This window comes from Cololabis saira, chromosome 8 (genome assembly GCF_033807715.1).
Source record: "Cololabis saira isolate AMF1-May2022 chromosome 8, fColSai1.1, whole genome shotgun sequence".
In the NCBI taxonomy this organism is placed as follows: Eukaryota; Metazoa; Chordata; class Actinopteri; order Beloniformes; family Belonidae; genus Cololabis; species Cololabis saira.
In genome coordinates this window covers 46,035,002-46,053,925 of record NC_084594.1, presented here as the reverse complement: position 1 = coordinate 46,053,925, position 18,924 = coordinate 46,035,002, and the positions used below count along the sequence as shown (strand labels likewise).

Below are 18,924 nucleotides of genomic sequence, written 5' to 3'. Positions count from 1 at the left end.
AGTGCTATAAATATAACATCTCCTTTCACTGCTATTAGCTGGGAGGGAATATGTCAAAAATCATAAAGATTGTGCACTTGGTGACAAGTTTGGGATATTTGGCAAGGTGTTAGTTATGGACATAAGGTTTTCAAAAACCACCGCAAACAAATTGGGACGTCCCCTAGTGGCCGGTTTGCAGAAAATTAAAAATGGCTCCCGCCGAAAAGACCAAAGGTCAAATCTCAGCTTCTCTTAGTCCTAGATTGTTGTATATTGTCACTTTCTCTACTTTTTTGGTGCTAGCAATTCAATTCTGAGATAAATTTCCTATTTCAAGGTCATGTTGAAGGTCAAATTTAATTTTCAAGGTCATTTTTTTGCCCAAAAAACTCCATATCTCTAGAATTAAGTCACATAGAAAGATTATAGACTATTTCGCAACCCCCGAGGAATGCAAGTTTCGGTTTCTTGGACAGTAGTGTCAATAATCTCACTGGGTGAGAACAGTGACCTTCATTCATGCTTAAAAGGAACAGAACCTCAGAACTAAGTCACAGTGAAAGAATAGGATTTTATTAAAATAACACACAAAAAACATCAGCTGTGCATGTTTAAACTCAGTTATCACCTACAATGTCGCCTCTATCGCCTCGCTTATTGATTCATTTTGAATTTTCTGCAAACTGGCCACTAGGGGGCCGTCCCAATTTGTTTGCGGCAGTTTTTGAAAACCTTATGTCCGTAACTAACACCATGCCAAATATCAAAAACTTGTCACCAAGTGCATGATTTTCATGAATTCCCTCCCAGCTATAAGTCAGTCCTGGGCATTGCTCCCTCTACCAACCCTTAGTTTTTTTGAGAATCCCTTCCATTGCCAAAGCAAAATTGGTATTGTAACTAGAATATCGATATCGAATCGTATCGGAAATCATATCGACTTGGGAACTAGTGTATCGGAATCGTATCGTATCGGGAGGTCAGTGATGATACCCAGCTCTAATCATAATGTATAATGTAAAGCTCAAACAAACACTTTTTTACCACTGTGGGCTTGTTTGTTGCCGTGGGAACATTGGCTGCTCTCAAGCTTTTCTTGCGTTGTGGGGGGGAGGTTCTGGAGGGGGGGGCATCAGGCAACCTCTGGATATTCACAGGAACGGGTGGGGCACTTCCAGAACGAGGACGGGAGAACCCTGGAGAGAAAAAACAACAGGGATGGAAGTGGGAGTCCCAAAAGGAATCCACCAATCAGATCTGGGAGGAGGCGGAGCTTACCGTATGCAGGGGGGCGGTCTCTGAACGGACTTCTGTTGCTAGGAACACCTGAAAGGAAACATGGTGACAATCAAACCCATAACCATGGTAAAACTGTGGGGTTTTTTTTTAATCCGCATTTTCTTGCTCTCAGGTCCAACAGAACATTCAGGTTCTGAGTCAGAAGATAGAAAGCCTCCGATTTGATTTGCTCATTGATTGGATCAGTTTACCAAGAGAAGGCAGCCGGTCTCTGACGTGAATCCTCCCTACACCTACGGAAACACAGAAACACCACCATGAGATACAGCTGAAGCACTGTGGACCCACAGGACTGAACAGCACTGTGGACCACACAGAACCAACAGGTCAATTTCTGAGAGTTCACCCTGGAGTAGCACGTGCTTTGTAAAGAAAACCTTTTGAAAGCTTCATTTGAGCCACTGGCAATGCCACGACCTTCGCCTTAGCTATTACTTTAGGACTGAACCTGGTCTCAGTTGGAGAGTTGGAGACGCCCCACCTGCCCTGCCTTTAGGATCCAACGTGGCTGCTGCAGCTTTTTTTATTTCTTTTTTTAACCCTCCCTTCTTGCAATGCAATTTTTGTTTTTGCTTAAAACACCATTGTTGATGTTTGCTAGTAAGGTTTAATTTGCTTGCTCAACTTCATTTTAAACTTAATATGTCCAATTCTTGACGAGTGGCCTTTGGTGGTTTTAATTTCAGCCTTATTATTGTGCTGTTTTTGCATATCACTCAGCCTCTGCTCAAGTGCAATGTCTGTGGCAGAGTTTAGTCACTCAGGCTGTCGGGTGTCTTTAAAGTGTCACTGTATGTCAATAATTAGGATAAAATAGTTGTATACAGCTCTTTTATACATATTTTAATGACAACAAATTCATAACATGACCTTTATTTATTAGTTTGTTTGTTTTGTGTGTGTTTGTTTTCATGATCAAACCATTGAGGACACAACTTCATCTGGACTGAAATGAGCTGAAGGATTTTATAGTTTTTGTCAATATTGATTGATTTTGATAAAAATAAGCTTTTGTTAAATCTGAAAAAAACTAAATTTATGGTTTTTACAAATCGAAAAAAGGATGAAATTGCACTTTCATTTGCAGGAGAGAGCATTGAGAGAGTGTCTGTGTTTAGGTTTTTGGGTATTATTTTATACGACAAGCTGACATGGAAATACCATATAGCATATGTAAAAGCCAAGGTGGCGAAGAGTATATATATTTTGAATAAGGTTAAGTTTATTTTGAATACTAACACACTAAGAACTCTGTATTGTACATTTATCTTGCCATGTCTAAATTATTGTGTGGAAGTGTGGGATAATACCTATGGAAGTAACATCTCTCCTCTGTTTGTGCTACAGAAAAGAGCAGTGAGTCATTCACAGGGTCGGCATCAGAGAACCAGCAAACAGATTATTTATTTCGGCAGGTTTATTGAAAATAGTGGATATAGTTGAACTTCAAACTTTAAAAATAATGTTTAAAGCAAAAAATAGATCGTTACCAGAACAGTTACAAAATGTGTTCAGATTGGAGGATGAAGACAACAGACTTAAACTTGATTTCAAACATACTTTTGCAAGGCTAAACGTAAAACAAATGTGTATTTCTGTTACAGGTGTAAAATTATGGCATGGACAAAGCAAGGAACTGAGAGGTTGCACAAGTTTGTGTCAGCTTAAGAAAATGTTTAAAAAAGAAAAGATAAGTGCCTACAAAAAAGAAGAAGGAGAAAGAGAAAAAAATAGATAGAAGAGTGGTATTTTTGTTTGTTTTCTTGTTTATATGTGTATAGATAGATTGGTGTTCAGTAAGTCAATGTAATTGTATTAACAGAGAAGGGCAGGTATCATAAGTTTTCTTCTTCCTGCTCCTTTTCTTTCATGGTGATAATGTGTACTTCTTGGAATTTTGTACAACATGGTTAAGAAGATATACCATGAATGGAATAAATGAAATAAAATGAAATGAAATATAAATCATTCCTATGAACAAGTATTGTTAAGGGTTTACAAACTTCAAGCATTGTTGCTAACATGTGTGCTGACATATGTTTATGTTTATTTACCTAGATTTGGCAGAAACTGCTTTACTGGTTCTCCCGGTTCCACAAACACACCTGCAGACAAATATATTACTTTTATACCTACTTCTTTTCAAACAGTCGTCTGGTCATAGTGTGTCTTAGGACAATGAACAAAATAAAACTAAATGTGGGCAATAATAAGCTTCTATACATTTAAAAATGGTGCCCACCTGAGCACAAAGAAAGTAGAATATTTATGCTGCATGATCCAACCAACCAAACAAAGGTTTTTGAGAGTCAGGCTTCAAATCATCAGCCCTTGAAGACCTCTATAAAAGCAGATGTTTTGACTTAATTTTTGTTAAATAAATAAATAAATAATAGCACTGCTAAAACTAAGACGCTCTATGATCTGTTATACAGGACTGTCTCAGAAAATTTGAATATTGTGATAAAGTCCTTTATTTTCTGTAATGCAAAAATGTCATACATTCTGGATTCATTACAAATCAACTGAAATATTGCAAGCCTTTAATTATTTTAATATTGCTGATCATGGCTTACAGTTTAAGAAAACTCAAATATCCTATCTCAAAAAATTAGAATATTCTGGGAATCTTAATCTTAAACTGTTAGCCATGATCAGCAATATTAAAATAATAAAAGGCTTGCAATATTTCAGTTGATTTGTAATGAATCCAGAATGTATGACATTTTTGTTTTTTTTAATTGCATTACAGAAAATAAAGAACTTTATCACAATATTCTAATTTTCTGAGACAGTCCTGTATTTTGACAGTTTTGTTGAGTTGTCAGACGTGTGTGTGGATGTGAAAGTACCCAGGAAGGCGTCGACCAGCTCGCTGAGCCTCTTCAGGGCTCGGTAGAAGATGTCTGGCAGCCGGCCCTCTCCTCCTGACTCCTCCCCCTTTGGGGGCGGAGTCACTGCACCAACATCCAGGCGTCTGAGGTCTGCTGGGTTACTGCAGGAGGACATCCAGTTACAAATGTTCACTTTTATTTAACAATTTTTATTTATTTCAATTATCAATGTTAACAAACACATTTAAGACGAATTCCTCAGATATACGGATCAGGAAAGAAACTGATGATACTGAAGAGGATAAAAAAAATTAATACAAAAAAAAACCATATCATAACCATTCAGAAAGAGACAAAGAACAGAGCCTGTGTACAGTTATGTAGTCACTTCTTTCCTTATATGACAACCACACTGCAAAAACTCAAAGTCTTACCAGGAATATTTGTCTTATTTCTAGTTAAAATGTCTCATTTTTAGTCAAAAAATCTCATTACACTTAAAACAAAAGTCATTACATGAAAAATAACTTGTTATTTGACAATTTTCACCTGTTTCAAGTAAATTTTCACTTGAAATAAGTAGAAAAATCTGCCAGTGGATCAAGATTTATCTTCTCATTAAAAGCAAAAAAATGTTGTTCCACTGGCAGATTTTTCTACTTATTTTAAGTGAAAATCTACTTGAAACAGGTGAAAATTGTTGTTTTTTTTCCAGTGATGAGTCTTGTTTTAAGTGTAATGACATTTTTTTGACTAAAAATGAGAAATTTTAACTAGAAATAAGACAAATATTCTTGTTAAGATTTTGAGTTTTTGCAGTGCATTTTCCCCAGTTTGTTACAAAGAGATCTTCTTTCATTTTCAACTTATATGTGAAATGTTCCATCACCAGTATATCATCTATAATTGACATCCATTGTTTGCTACTGGGGGGATCAGACTTGAGCCAGTTTTTGGTAATGACCTTCTTCCCAGCCACTAGGAGAATCTTGACCAGATATCTGTCTCCAACATATACCCATCCATCCAAATGTCCAAGGTACAGAATAAGACAGGATTTGGGAATCACATATCCCAGTACATTACAGAGAACCGAGTGAACATTCCCCCAGAAGGGCTGTACATTCATACATTTCCAAAATATGTGTGTGTGATCTGGATCCATGTGGTTACACAATCTCCAGCATGGTTGGTGAGTATTTATCTGTTTAGCTCTGATTCTTGGTGTGATAAAATATCAAATTAAGTTCTTCCAATTAAATTCTCTCCATCTCAGAGACTGTGTAGTATTTTGGTGTGTTACAATGTTTACTTTTACATAAATATGTACAAATTACCTGAAAATGTGGAGGAAGCGGAGCCAGGTCTGAGGGATGCGCTCGTCCTCCATGTCTGCAGGGACAAGGGCAGCGTCTTCATCTGGAACTCTGAAGGGTGGGAAGAACGGGCCGAAGGTCAGAGGTAGCAGCCTGCAAGGAGAACATCAGAGACATCAGAGACATCAGAGACATCAGAGACACCAAAACAGGATCTTCACAGATGTAGAGAAGCCTCCTAGCCACTGGAGGGGTCGCCAAGGGCAACCTCAAGATTCCATATTTTTATCAGATATTAAAATTAAGAAGAAAACTTTAAGCAATTCACTAAGAAAAAAAAGTGTCTCTGTTGTGAGCCATCTGTGTTGTAACTCTATAGATGTTCTCATAAAATGTGCTAGTTTATAAAATTAAAATTCTACTGTCAGCCTCCCAGCACACATTTCCCCCCTCAGAGGGTCCCACACGGTTGTGCTAGTAGAGCTAGTTTCCAAAGAATTTTGTTATTTTATTTTGTTATGTAACTTAGTTTATTATACCAGCTTGACTTGAATTTAGTCAATAGTTTCACTAATTTTATTTTTCTCCTAAATCTGTGAGTATATAAAGTTGCAAATTGGAATTTGACTCGTCTCCCTGCAGGAGACAATAAACTCCTCCACATGGCCACATTTTCATTTGTACCAAAAAATACAATTTGTACCTTGGGTTCAGATTATTTTTTTTTTAATATATATATATATATATATATATATATATATATATATATATATATATATATATATATATATATATATATATATATATATATTCCCATTTCCATCGGGTTGACAAAGCTAACGTCAGCAAAACTATTTTATTTTCTTCATATGGTCAAAACACACATCATGCTACAGTAGCTCAGGAAGCCTCAGAAAGAAGAGAAAAACTAGATTTATATTGTTAACTTAATGTAGTTTTAAATTTTCAACTTTAGATTAATAAACATAGCATGTTTTCTTCTTAAAGTGTTACTATTTGTACTTTTATCAATAGTACTGCCAGGCAGAATCTTCTTAAGGTCCCCTAAACCACTAGAAACATGATTAACATGGTGAACACGGCAGCACGTGAAGACACATGGAAACCTGGACGTTAGGCCTGCTGCTGCTCGGCTCCACTGCTGCACCACGGCCGGCTGGTGCCGGCAGCTGCTCAACATCTGTCTGCACGTCTGCCACATGGCATGAGAGGGAAAACACCTGGAGCAGGCCAGTAGCCACACCTCCATCAGCACGGCCATGGACCGGTCGGAGACGGCTGCTGCTGCGGACACACGGACCAGAGAGCCATGAGGGACTATGGAGCTAGAACAGTCTCAAAAGTGACAAATGCACAGAACAATTCACAGGACAAGATACACAAATGTATTTTTGATGCACACACAAATATAACCTGATTTACAAATGTTTTTTTGTCTGTGGGCTGCGCTGCACTTGTGTGTGACTTTTGAGACTCCCCTGACGTAACTCGATCCACAAATGCGTTTTCGTCGCCCACGTGGGGGACGATTTATTCATAAACCAATCAGATTAAAGGGGCAGATACACTCGCTGCATTCACGTCCGTTTGCTTAGAAAAGTGATTCAATATTTGGTATTATACCACGGTCTGTGTGAATACTCCATTCTGATTGGCTGGCAGGTGTAGGTTATAAGTTATAACCTACAGTGATAACCTACACCTAGAAAACAAGTTCAGTCAAATTGCCTGATATCTTTAATATGATTGCGCTGGATCAACTGCCAGGTGGTAACCACGGCAACGGAAATTCAGAGAAGAAGAGCTGGCTACCGCAGGACAGCGACATGAGTGATTTTGTCATTTCTTTTAATTTATTTGGTGAATTTAACAATTTTGATGACTGGGATGCAGAAAAGGAGAGAAAAGAAAATGAAAAGAAACCGGAGAAACGGCACAAGGAGGTGACATATCCTCCGGAGCTCAGCTGTAATCGTCTCTCTGATGCCAGATCATGTGGGTGACGGGTCATCGCTGTGAGAGCAGTCTGCAGGCTTACTGGGCTCCATCAGTACAGGAGAGACGGAAATGGAGCAACATTTTATCATCTCCCAATGCTCCGGCAAGCAGTGGGGAGGATCGCCAGCCACAAACTTTAAACGAACAAGCGGCTGCAGACGAGAGATTAAATAGTCCGCTCAGCCGTGGCTTGTTATAAAACTAATGATTTCAACTGAAAACACATTAAAGCATGAATAACTGATTTAATATTCATGTTTTTTGGTAAGTGACCGTGGTATAAGTGGGATAATGCCCTTTGAGGTGACATTAACATAAATATATGGACTTCGCGGAGGCAAACCGCCCCCGTATCGTTCATATATTTATGACAATGTACACCTCGTCGGGCATTATCCCTTACGTAGTTTGATAAACCAGCTTGTGGAGTAAAGATAAATAAACAAGACAGCAACACAGATGGAGAGGAGATCACTGCTCTGCTTTTCTTGTGATCTCGTAAAGAAAAAAAGGGCGATCGGAGATGGTTTGTGGGGCCGTTCAACCAGAGCCGTCGGGAGACTGGAGACTCTTAGTCCTGCCGATGCAGCAACTGAGATGAGAAACAGTGGTGATATTCCTGCAGTTTCTCCATTCCGTTTGGTTGCAGATCCTTCCGTGTTTAAAAAAAACGCATTTGTAGATTGAGGGATGTCAGGGGAGTCTCAAAAGTCACACACAAATGCAGCGCAGGCCACAGACAAAAACCCCTTTGTAAATCATGCTATATTTGTGTGCGCATCTGTCATGGAAAAATTCAAACATTGTATTTTTCTAACAAAAGATCAACAGCTGTTTTAATGCAATTACTAACGGGGGTCAGCCGTGGGAGGGGAACTGATAGTGGGGGGATATGGAGGATGTGCATGCAGATAAAAGGTGTCGATGTCATCTATTTTGTACTGTATGCCTTTCTCTAAGAGAACTAGCACCTACAATATATGTCAGATACAGGAGACCACAATTTGCATTGAATGACCATTGTTTCATTGGTCTATCAAGATCTTACCCATTCCCATGTAAAAGAAGTGTAACAGCATGTTGCCTCAGACTCACCGTCCAGCCTGCGGGCTGCACGTGACTCTTATGGCCCTTTTCTACTAGTCCCGCTTCACCTCGGTTCTACCCGCCACGGCCCCGTTTTGCGCATTTGCACTAGGGGCTGAGACGGGTAGAGCTCGCCACCGATTGGTCGGGGGGCGGGGCCGTCATCACCCTCCGCGCCACTGATTGGTCGGGGGGCCGTCAGACGTTTGAATCAGGAAGCGGGAGTCAGCGCGAGGCGACTCGCGGCTCGCGGCGATTTTATTATACAGCACAAACGTCTGTTTGGTGATCCAACTCTGAGGTGCAGATGTTCATAAACCTGGTGGCTGTCGAGAAAAATTAAAAAAGGGATGTAGACGGGCTGTTTTTTTCTCAGCCGCTCGCGGCTCCAGCTGATTTCTCATCTGCGCCGACACAAACAAAGGTGTTGCGCAATCGAGTATGTCACAGCACCTTCACCCCAACCTGCCCACTTCTCCCCTGGCTGTGGAAAAACAAACGGGGACAAAACGGGTGGAGCCGCGACGAGCCGCGACGAGCCGCGACGAGCCGAGCCGGGCGGAGGCGGGACTAGTGGAAAAGTGCCACTAGTCCATGTTCCAGACCAGATATCAGCACCACTCAAGGTGACAAAAATTGCTTATGATTTTTGAAAAGATCCATGTCTGTAGATGATATTCTGGTATGATAACCTTCCTGAGTGGCAGCTGGATCAGAGTTATCAGCTCATGAAGTCTTTGGTATTATTTTAAAGGGGGAATATTCCAGTTTTTGTATTTTGTGTCTCTGTTGTTCCTAGATGGCACAGGGTTAAAAGATAGTATATCATTTAGGTGAAAATTGTGTAAAAATGTGTGTTTATAGTTTAAAGAGCTGCAGTGACCTTTATGTTGGTCAGAAAGATTCACATCTTAGCTTGAGTTAATGCTTAAAACGTTCCCTTTAAAATGATTCCAAAGACAATATAGTGAAACATTGACAGATTTCCTGTACATGAGTCTAAACCAGAATATGCAGCAGCATCTAGTGTAATTTTCTGAAGGGGGTGGGTAACTTCATGAGCTGATAACTCTGATACAGCTGCCACTCAGGAAGGTTATTATACCAGAATATCATCTATAGACATGGATCTTTTTAAAAATCATAAGTAAGTTTTGTCACCTTGAGTGGTGCTGACCAGTGAAATTTTGGGTTCTGGCCCCTGGACTATCTCCTGGTGCACCAGTTAAAAATAAACTTTGATAATCTCGAGCTCACCGGTGTTGTAGTTTTGTTAAGGATCAGTATTTTACTTTGTGGAAATGTATAAAATGTCCACGACACCTCACCTGCAGTGCTGGGCAGTGCCTCACCTGTGGGCGGAGCCTCACCTGCAGTGCTGGGCGGAGCCTCACCTGCAGTGCTGGGCGGAGCCAGCAGGGCGTGGTTCATGCGGAGCAGGAATTGGAGCACAGTCTCCCAGGTTTCTTTGCTCATCGTCCTGCTCTCTCGGGCCAGCGAGCGGACAGCACCCAGTACCTGCTGGCAGAGAGACCAGTGGACCAGACTCACCTGGTCTGACCTGGGGGGGGAAACAACACAACAGAGTTCAGCTGCACATTCCAAGGGAACTGTCACTCTGACTAGAGAGGATATGTGCACTTGGAGGGTCAGTACCACCACAGAGGAACCGCTACAAACCCAAACGGACTAAAACAACGAAGCACTAGAACTCTATTAAGAGTACCTCCTGTGCCAAATTAAACATAAAATAATTCAATTTTCCTTTTCATTTACGTGCATGTTAACTTGCTCTATTTTCCTTCAATTTTACAATTCTGTTGGTTAAGTGTCCAACCTGTTCAGGGGATGGGAGGGCAGGGGTGTTGAAATATAAAAATGAGCATTGTAATCCTTTTGTGTCTGTATCCATGTGCTGTGCTATGAATGATCAATAATAAATAAAATGGTTAATGGCTGTAACTGCGCTTTGCACGTCTCCACACCAGATATCCTGTACTCAAAATGGAGTCTGCACCCCCTCCTTTTGATTGACACCTCGTTCGACCATACAGGAGCTGCCCTGTCTCCTCCACAGCCCACAATAGTGAATGAGCGCCTGTATGCAAATGAAGCGCATGTCCCCCTTTTGTCATGAAAAAAATTAGCCAGTTGGAGCAATCGTGCTGATGACTGGCACATTGTATAGCCAATAAAATGCTGAAAACAACAATGTGCCGCTTCAAGGGGTGGGAATAAAACCACAACCCATGCATAAAGGAATTTACTTGCAGCGAATGAAATGTGCGTCCGTGTTTTGACTCTTTTATATGCATTTATATACATTTCAGTAATATTGAGTGAAGATTCAGTGAATCTGGATATGGGATAGGATACCTCTAAGTGTCAGCTTTCATTAGAGGCCAAAATTATGACTGTACATTAAAAGGTTCAAGAGTTATGCCCTTTTATCCTAGGTATGTGACCATGGTTATCCAAGTGTCTTTTTGGCATTTCCAAATGGCTATTTTTGGAAAGGTCTAGACACAATCTTACAAAAACATGTGTAAAATACTAATTTTTTGTGGTATTGTTATCAAATTTGAACTTGCACTAGATAAGGCTTCCAGCTGTGGTCGCATTGTGTTTTCCAGCTAATAAGTCACAGCTACACTCATCTGCAGACATCTAATTACAAACCACAATTCCGGCTGAAACAAAAACCTTCTATTTCAGTGTGTTCAGACTTATATTACTCAATGCTAGTAGCACTTACAGTGAATCTGACCTTTCAAAAGAGACCAAAACCATCCATGTACTTAAAATGGTTCAAGAACAGCTTTCAATTTACTTTTGGTATGCCTTGGATAGGCGTTTTAGGCAAAATTATGCGGATAAAACAGGAATGGTAGAAGGTTACAAAAAAAACAGCGAAGCACACTGAAGTGTCACGGTCTGAGGTTGAGTGGGTGAGTCTGGCTCCTTCCCACCTACCTGGCAACACCTGCAATCACTCTGGTGCAATCAGGCCCACAGCATTTAAGCCTCAGTCACTCTTCAGTCCATGCCAGATTGTCTTGTGTTCTCCAAGCCTTCAAGCCGTTTATCAAGCCAAGTGAGTTTTTCAAGTTTTTGATCTTTTGATCTTTTGATCTTTTTCTGCCCCCAGACCACGTTTTTGCCTAGCCCTTGCCGGTACCTCTGCCTTCGCTGACAGCCTTTTTTTGGACCTTGACCTTTGCCTGCCCCTCGATGGATTTTTGCCTGACCCTTGCCTGCTCAGATTTACTCAAATAAATCTTTTGAACCGTTTTCCCTTTGTCTGCATTTGTGTCCATTCCTTGTGTGCCTGACATGAAGAAGCTATGCTGTTAGAATGAGGGTCAGTGGTCTCTACAGGCTCAATAATCATTACTGACCTTTGAGGGTCTTAACCGGTTTGTAGCTGTTATTGCTGTTCTTTAGCTTCATAGCACCGAAACAGCACTCATCAAAATCACCAACGACCTCCTCATGGCAGCTGATTCTGGACTCCTCACCATCTTCATCCTCCTTGCCCTGAGTGCGGCCTTCGATACCATCCATCACACCACCCTCCTCAACAGCTTATCTTCCATCGGCATCACCCACACTCCACGTCATACCTCTCTGGCCGCACTTAGTTCATTCAACTCAAGTCCCTGAAATCCATCCCCTCCTCCGTCACTTCTGGTGTGCCCCAGGACTCTGTCCTGGGGCCCCTACTCTTCATCATCTACCTCCTTCCCCTCGGCAATATCTTCGTAAATTCAACTTTCTTTTCCACTGCTATGCTGATGACACCCAGCTCTACCTCACCACCAAACCCTCGTCCTCTCTCCAACACCTCCAACCTCCAACTGGCTACCGGTTCAGTTCCGCATCCAATTCAAAGTCCTCCTGTTCACATTCAAGGCCATCCACAACCTCCCCCCCCATATCTGTCTGATCTCCTCCACATCCACACTCCCTCCCGAGCCCTAAGATCCTCCTCCTCTATACAACTGTCTGTCCCCTCCGCCCGTCTCACCACCATGGGGAGCAGAGCACTCAGCCGCTCTGCTCCTCGTCTCTGGAACTCATTACCACCCCAACTCAGGAACATTGACTGTGTTTACATGCATCAATAACCCTTTTAAAACCCGAATATTAGCAATAACCCGAATTTGCACGGTCATGTAAACACCAATAACCCCTTTGAATAACCTGAATTTTCTCATATTCTGATTATTAAAAACCCGAATATGAGCCCTGGGTTACTCCTTTTAAAACCTGAATATTGGGTCATGTAAACACCAAACGGAATATCCCCATCAAACGGAACAGGAAATTGTTTTCTGCACATGCTCTGTTCACAAGGAATCCTGGTCTTTTGAGTCCAGGAAGTTCTTCTAAACACGGAGAAACCAAGACCAGGAAGAGACTAATCACTTCATAAATGTAATGAAGGATATGAACATTTCTGCATTTGTAGACGGTAGAAAGTACCGGGATAGAAGATTTACAAGAAGGTGAGAGAAAAGTTGCACGAAGCAGCATTTGTTTTGAATTTGGATACAGGAAGAAGAAGCGTAAATGACGGGAATTGCGTCATCACGTTCTCCATGCGTCGCTGGTTTGATCCAGATATCCTGAATGATTAATTACCATGTAAACGGAATATTCCCAATGTTTCAGTAACCGGAATATTAGCAATAATCTGAATTTTGACTGCATGTAAACGTATTCATTGACTCATTCACTCTCTTCAAATCCCAACTCAAAACTCAAGACTCAAGAGTTCAAGACTGCCTATCTCATTTAACGTTCATTTCTTCTAATGTTCTTACCTCTGCTGTTTTTAAATGTTTTTTATGATGTTTTTTAAATGTATTCTGCTGGGTCTATTTTTTAACATGTTGTGTACGGCGACCTTCAGTGCCAAGAAAGGCGCCTTAAAAATAAAATGTATTATTATTATTATTACTATTATTATTAGGGCCCGAGCACCTTCAGTGCGAAGGCCCTATTGTATTTGCAGGAATTTTTATTATTAGGGCCCGAGCACCTTCAGTGCGAAGGCCCTATTGTATCTGTAGGAATTTTTATTATTATTTTCCTGACAAAGTGAAGGCCTTTTTGCCCCCCTTAACATGCCCAAAAAGTCACCAAATTTTGCACCCTAGTCAGGCCTGGCGAAAAATTTGATATTTAAAGGTTTGCATTAATGGGCGTGGCAAAATGGCTCAACAGCGCCCCCTTGAAAACTTTGTGCCTCAAGCCCCACGATACGGTTTGACGTACATGCACGAAAATCGGTACACACCTGTATCATGGGACAACTTAAACAAAAGTCTCTTGGGGTCATGCCCGAAACCGAACCGGATGTCGGCCATTTTGAATTAGTCATGTCATTTTGGCGAAATTTATGCCATTCCTTCGAAAGTTAATTCAGCCCGAACCGTAACGTGCCCCCAAGTGTGTTATACATCAAAATGTGCGTCTCCATCCTGCGACAACACGCATTACTTTTCTCTTTCAAAAGCGTTACCGTGGCGACGCTAGACGCCAAAAAGCGCGCCCACCCTTCATCTGATTGGTTCGACAGAAAAAACTTTGTGCCTCAAGCCCCATAATACGGTTTGACGTACATGAACGAAAATCGGTACACACCTGTATCATGTCGCAACTAAAAGAAAAGTCTCTTGGCGCCATGGCCGAAACCGAACAGGAAGTCGGCCATTTTGAACATTCTGAATTAATTGCGTAATTTTGGAGCAATATATGCCATTCCTTCGAGAGTTAATTCAGCCCAAACCGTATCGTGAACCCAGATGTGTTATACATCAAAATGTGCGTCTCCATCCTGCGACTACACGCATTACTTTTCTCTTTCAAAAGTGTTACCGTGGCGACGCTAGACGCCAACAAGCGCACCCCCCCTTCATCTGATTGGTCCATATTTGATAGTTCCCCAAAAGGCACCAAATTTGGCATGCAAGCCAGGCCTGGCGATAAATTTGATATTTCATGGTTTGCATTAATGGGCGTGGCAAAATGGCTCAACAGCGCCCCCCGGAAAACTTTGTGCCTCAAGCCCCACAATACGGTTTGACGTGCATGCACGAAAATCGCTACACACCTGTATCATGGCACAACTTAAAGAAAAGTCTCTTGGAGCCATGGCCGAAACCGAACAGGATGTCGGCCATTTTGAATACATTGTGTCATTTTGGCGAAATTTATGCCATTCCTTCGGCAGTTAATTCAGCCCGAACCGTAACGTGCCCCCAGGTGTGTTATACATCAAAATGTGCGTCTACATCCTGCGACACCACGCATTACTTTTCTATTTCAAAAGTGTTACCGTGGCGACGCTAGACGCCAAAAGGCGCGCCCCCCCTTCATGTGATTGGTCCATATTTGATAGTTCTCCAAAAGTCACCAAATTTTGCATGCAAGCCAGACTTGGCGATACATTTGATATTTCATGGTTTGCATTAATGGGCGTGGCCTAACGGCTCAACAGCGCCCCCTATAATACTTTTCTCTGCCATAACTTTTGAATGGTTTGACATAGAGAGTTGTAGGTGGTGTCATGGGACTCTGTAATGAGTCCTTAAGCTTCGTTTGCCTTAATTATCCCCGCCCCTTCTTCTGATTGGTTGTCCCTTTTTTCTGCTATAACTTTTGAATGGTTTGACATAGGAAGTTGTGGGTGGTGTCATGGGATTCTGTAATGAGTCCTTAAGCTTCGTTGGCCTTAATTAGCCCCGCCCCTTCTTCTGATTGGTTGTCCCGATTTTCTGCTATAACTTTGGAATGGTTTGACATAGAGAGTCCTGGGTGGTGTCATAAGATTCTGTATGGAGTCCTTGACCTTCATTGGCCTGAATTAGCCCCGCCCCTTCTTGTCATTGGTTGTCCCTTTTTTCTGCTATAACATTTTAATTGTTTGACGTAGGAAGTCGTGGGTGGTGTCATGAGACTCTGTAATGAGTCCTCAAGCTTCGTTAGCCTTAATTAGCCCCGCCCCTTCTTCTGATTGGTTGTCCCGATTTTCTGCTATAACTTTGGAATGGTTTGACATAGAGAGTCGTGGGTGGTGTCATCAGATTCTTTATGGAGCCCTTAACCTTCATTGGCTTAAATTAGCCCCGCCCCTTCTTCTGATTGGTTGTCCCTTTTTTCTGCTATAACTTTTGAATGGTTTGACATAGGAAGTCGTGGGTGGTGTCATTTCTGATACTTATGGGGGGCGGTGGCCGTGAGTGCGAGGGCCCGTTCATTGCTGCTTGCAGCTTTAATTAGGGCCCGAGCACCTTCAGTGCGAAGGCCCTATTGTATCTGTAGGAATTTTTATTATTATTTTCCTGACAAAGTGAAGGCCTTTTTGCCCCCCTTAACATGCCCAAAAAGTCACCAAATTTTGCACCCTAGTCAGGCCTGGCGAAAAATTTGATATTTAAAGGTTTGCATTAATGGGCGTGGCAAAATGGCTCAACAGCGCCCCCTTGAAAACTTTGTGCCTCAAGCCCCACGATACGGTTTGACGTACATGCACGAAAATCGGTACACACCTGTATCATGGGACAACTTAAACAAAAGTCTCTTGGGGTCATGCCCGAAACCGAACCGGATGTCGGCCATTTTGAATTAGTCATGTCATTTTGGCGAAATTTATGCCATTCCTTCGAAAGTTAATTCAGCCCGAACCGTAACGTGCCCCCAAGTGTGTTATACATCAAAATGTGCGTCTCCATCCTGCGACAACACGCATTACTTTTCTCTTTCAAAAGCGTTACCGTGGCGACGCTAGACGCCAAAAAGCGCGCCCACCCTTCATCTGATTGGTTCGACAGAAAAAACTTTGTGCCTCAAGCCCCATAATACGGTTTGACGTACATGAACGAAAATCGGTACACACCTGTATCATGTCGCAACTAAAAGAAAAGTCTCTTGGCGCCATGGCCGAAACCGAACAGGAAGTCGGCCATTTTGAACATTCTGAATTAATTGCGTAATTTTGGAGCAATATATGCCATTCCTTCGAGAGTTAATTCAGCCCGAACCGTATCGTGAACCCAGATGTGTTATACATCAAAATGTGCGTCTCCATCCTGCGACTACACGCATTACTTTTCTCTTTCAAAAGTGTTACCGTGGCGACGCTAGACGCCAACAAGCGCACCCCCCCTTCATCTGATTGGTCCATATTTGATAGTTCCCCAAAAGGCACCAAATTTGGCATGCAAGCCAGGCCTGGCGATAAATTTGATATTTCATGGTTTGCATTAATGGGCGTGGCAAAATGGCTCAACAGCGCCCCCCGGAAAACTTTGTGCCTCAAGCCCCACAATACGGTTTGACGTGCATGCACGAAAATCGCTACACACCTGTATCATGGCACAACTTAAAGAAAAGTCTCTTGGAGCCATGGCCGAAACCGAACAGGATGTCGGCCATTTTGAATACATTGTGTCATTTTGGCGAAATTTATGCCATTCCTTCGGCAGTTAATTCAGCCCGAACCGTAACGTGCCCCCAGGTGTGTTATACATCAAAATGTGCGTCTACATCCTGCGACACCACGCATTACTTTTCTATTTCAAAAGTGTTACCGTGGCGACGCTAGACGCCAAAAGGCGCGCCCCCCCCTTCATGTGATTGGTCCATATTTGATAGTTCTCCAAAAGTCACCAAATTTTGCATGCAAGCCAGACTTGGCGATACATTTGATATTTCATGGTTTGCATTAATGGGCGTGGCCTAACGGCTCAACAGCGCCCCCTATAATACTTTTCTCTGCCATAACTTTTGAATGGTTTGACATAGAGAGTTGTAGGTGGTGTCATGGGACTCTGTAATGAGTCCTTAAGCTTCGTTTGCCTTAATTATCCCCGCCCCTTCTTCTGATTGGTTGTCCCTTTTTTCTGCTATAACTTTTGAATGGTTTGACATAGGAAGTTGTGGGTGGTGTCATGGGATTCTGTAATGAGTCCTTAAGCTTCGTTGGCCTTAATTAGCCCCGCCCCTTCTTCTGATTGGTTGTCCCGATTTTCTGCTATAACTTTGGAATGGTTTGACATAGAGAGTCCTGGGTGGTGTCATAAGATTCTGTATGGAGTCCTTGACCTTCATTGGCCTGAATTAGCCCCGCCCCTTCTTGTCATTGGTTGTCCCTTTTTTCTGCTATAACATTTTAGTTGTTTGACATAGGAAGTCGTGGGTGGTGTCATGAGACTCTGTAATGAGTCCTCAAGCTTCGTTAGCCTTAATTAGCCCCGCCCCTTCTTCTGATTGGTTGTCCCGATTTTCTGCTATAACTTTGGAATGGTTTGACATAGAGAGTCGTGGGTGGTGTCATCAGATTCTTTATGGAGCCCTTGACCTTCATTGGCTTAAATTAGCCCCGCCCCTTCTTCTGATTGGTTGTCCCTTTTTTCTGCTATAACTTTTGAATGGTTTGACATAGGAAGTCGTGGGTGGTGTCATTTCTGATATTTATGGGGGGCGGTGGCCGTGAGTGCGAGGGCCCGTTCATTGCTGCTTGCAGCTTTAATTATTATTATTATTTTTCTTCTGACAAAGTGATGGCCTTTTTGCCCCCCTTAACATGCCCAAAAAGTCACCAAATTTTGCACCCAAGTCAGGCCTGGCGAAAAATTTGATATTTAATGGTTTGCATTAATGGGCGTGGCAAAATGGCTCAACAGCGCCCCCTTGAAAACTTTGTGCCTCAAGCCCCACGATACGGTTTGACGTACATGCGCGAAGATCGGTACACACCTGTATCATGGCGCAACTGAAAGAAAAGTCTCTTGGCGTCATGCCCGAAACCGAACAGGAAGTCGGCCATTTTGAATTAGTCGTGTCATTTTGGCGAAATTTATGCCATTCCTTCCAAAGTTAATTCAGCCCGAACAGTAACGTGCACCCAGGTGTGTTATACATCAAAATGTGCGTCTCCATCCTCCGACACCACGCATTACTTTTCTCTTTCAAAAGCGTTACCGTGGCGACGCTAGACGCCAAAAAGCGTGCCCACCCTTCATCTGATTGGTTCAGACAGAAAAAATTTTGCGCCTCAAGCCCCATAATACGCTTTGACGTACATGAACGAAAATCGGTACACACCTGTATCATGTCGCAACTTAAAGAAAAGTCTCTTGGCGCCATGGCCGAAACCGAACAGGAAGTCGGCCATTTTGAACATTCTGAATTAATCGCGTAATTTTGGAGCAATATGAGCCATTCCTTCGAGAGTTAATTCAGCCCGAACCGTATCGTGAACCCAGATGTGTTATACATCAAAATATGTGTCTCCATCCTGCGACTACACGCATTACTTTTCTCTTTCGAAAGTGTTACCGTGGCGACGCTAGACGCCAACAAGCGCACCCCCCCTTCAT

At 42.2% G+C, this 18,924-nt stretch overlaps 1 protein-coding gene across 4 annotated transcripts in view; it reads right to left on the bottom strand.

Moving 5' to 3' along the window:
* ralgapb (Ral GTPase activating protein non-catalytic subunit beta) overlaps positions 1–18,924 on the bottom strand; it is a 71,758-nt gene that overhangs the window by 40,803 nt on the left and 12,031 nt on the right. For 2 of the 4 annotated variants that reach the window (XR_009783001.1, XR_009782999.1), the window contains 8 exons: positions 9,931–10,097; positions 6,559–6,736; positions 5,453–5,584; positions 4,134–4,276; positions 3,336–3,386; positions 1,473–1,514; positions 1,261–1,308; positions 1,027–1,178 (listed from right to left, as the gene is read on the bottom strand). Coding sequence is in view for 1 of the 4 variants with exons in the window: in XM_061728133.1 (XP_061584117.1) it covers positions 1,027–1,178; positions 1,261–1,308; positions 1,473–1,514; positions 3,336–3,386; positions 4,134–4,276; positions 5,453–5,584; positions 6,559–6,733; positions 9,931–10,097 (910 nt within the window). In the remaining 3 variants the exon portion in view is untranslated. The remainder of the gene's footprint in view (positions 1–1,026; positions 1,179–1,260; positions 1,309–1,472; positions 1,515–3,335; positions 3,387–4,133; positions 4,277–5,452; positions 5,585–6,558; positions 6,737–9,930; positions 10,098–18,924) is intronic. The other 2 variants (XR_009783000.1, XM_061728133.1) reach the window with 2 other exon arrangements.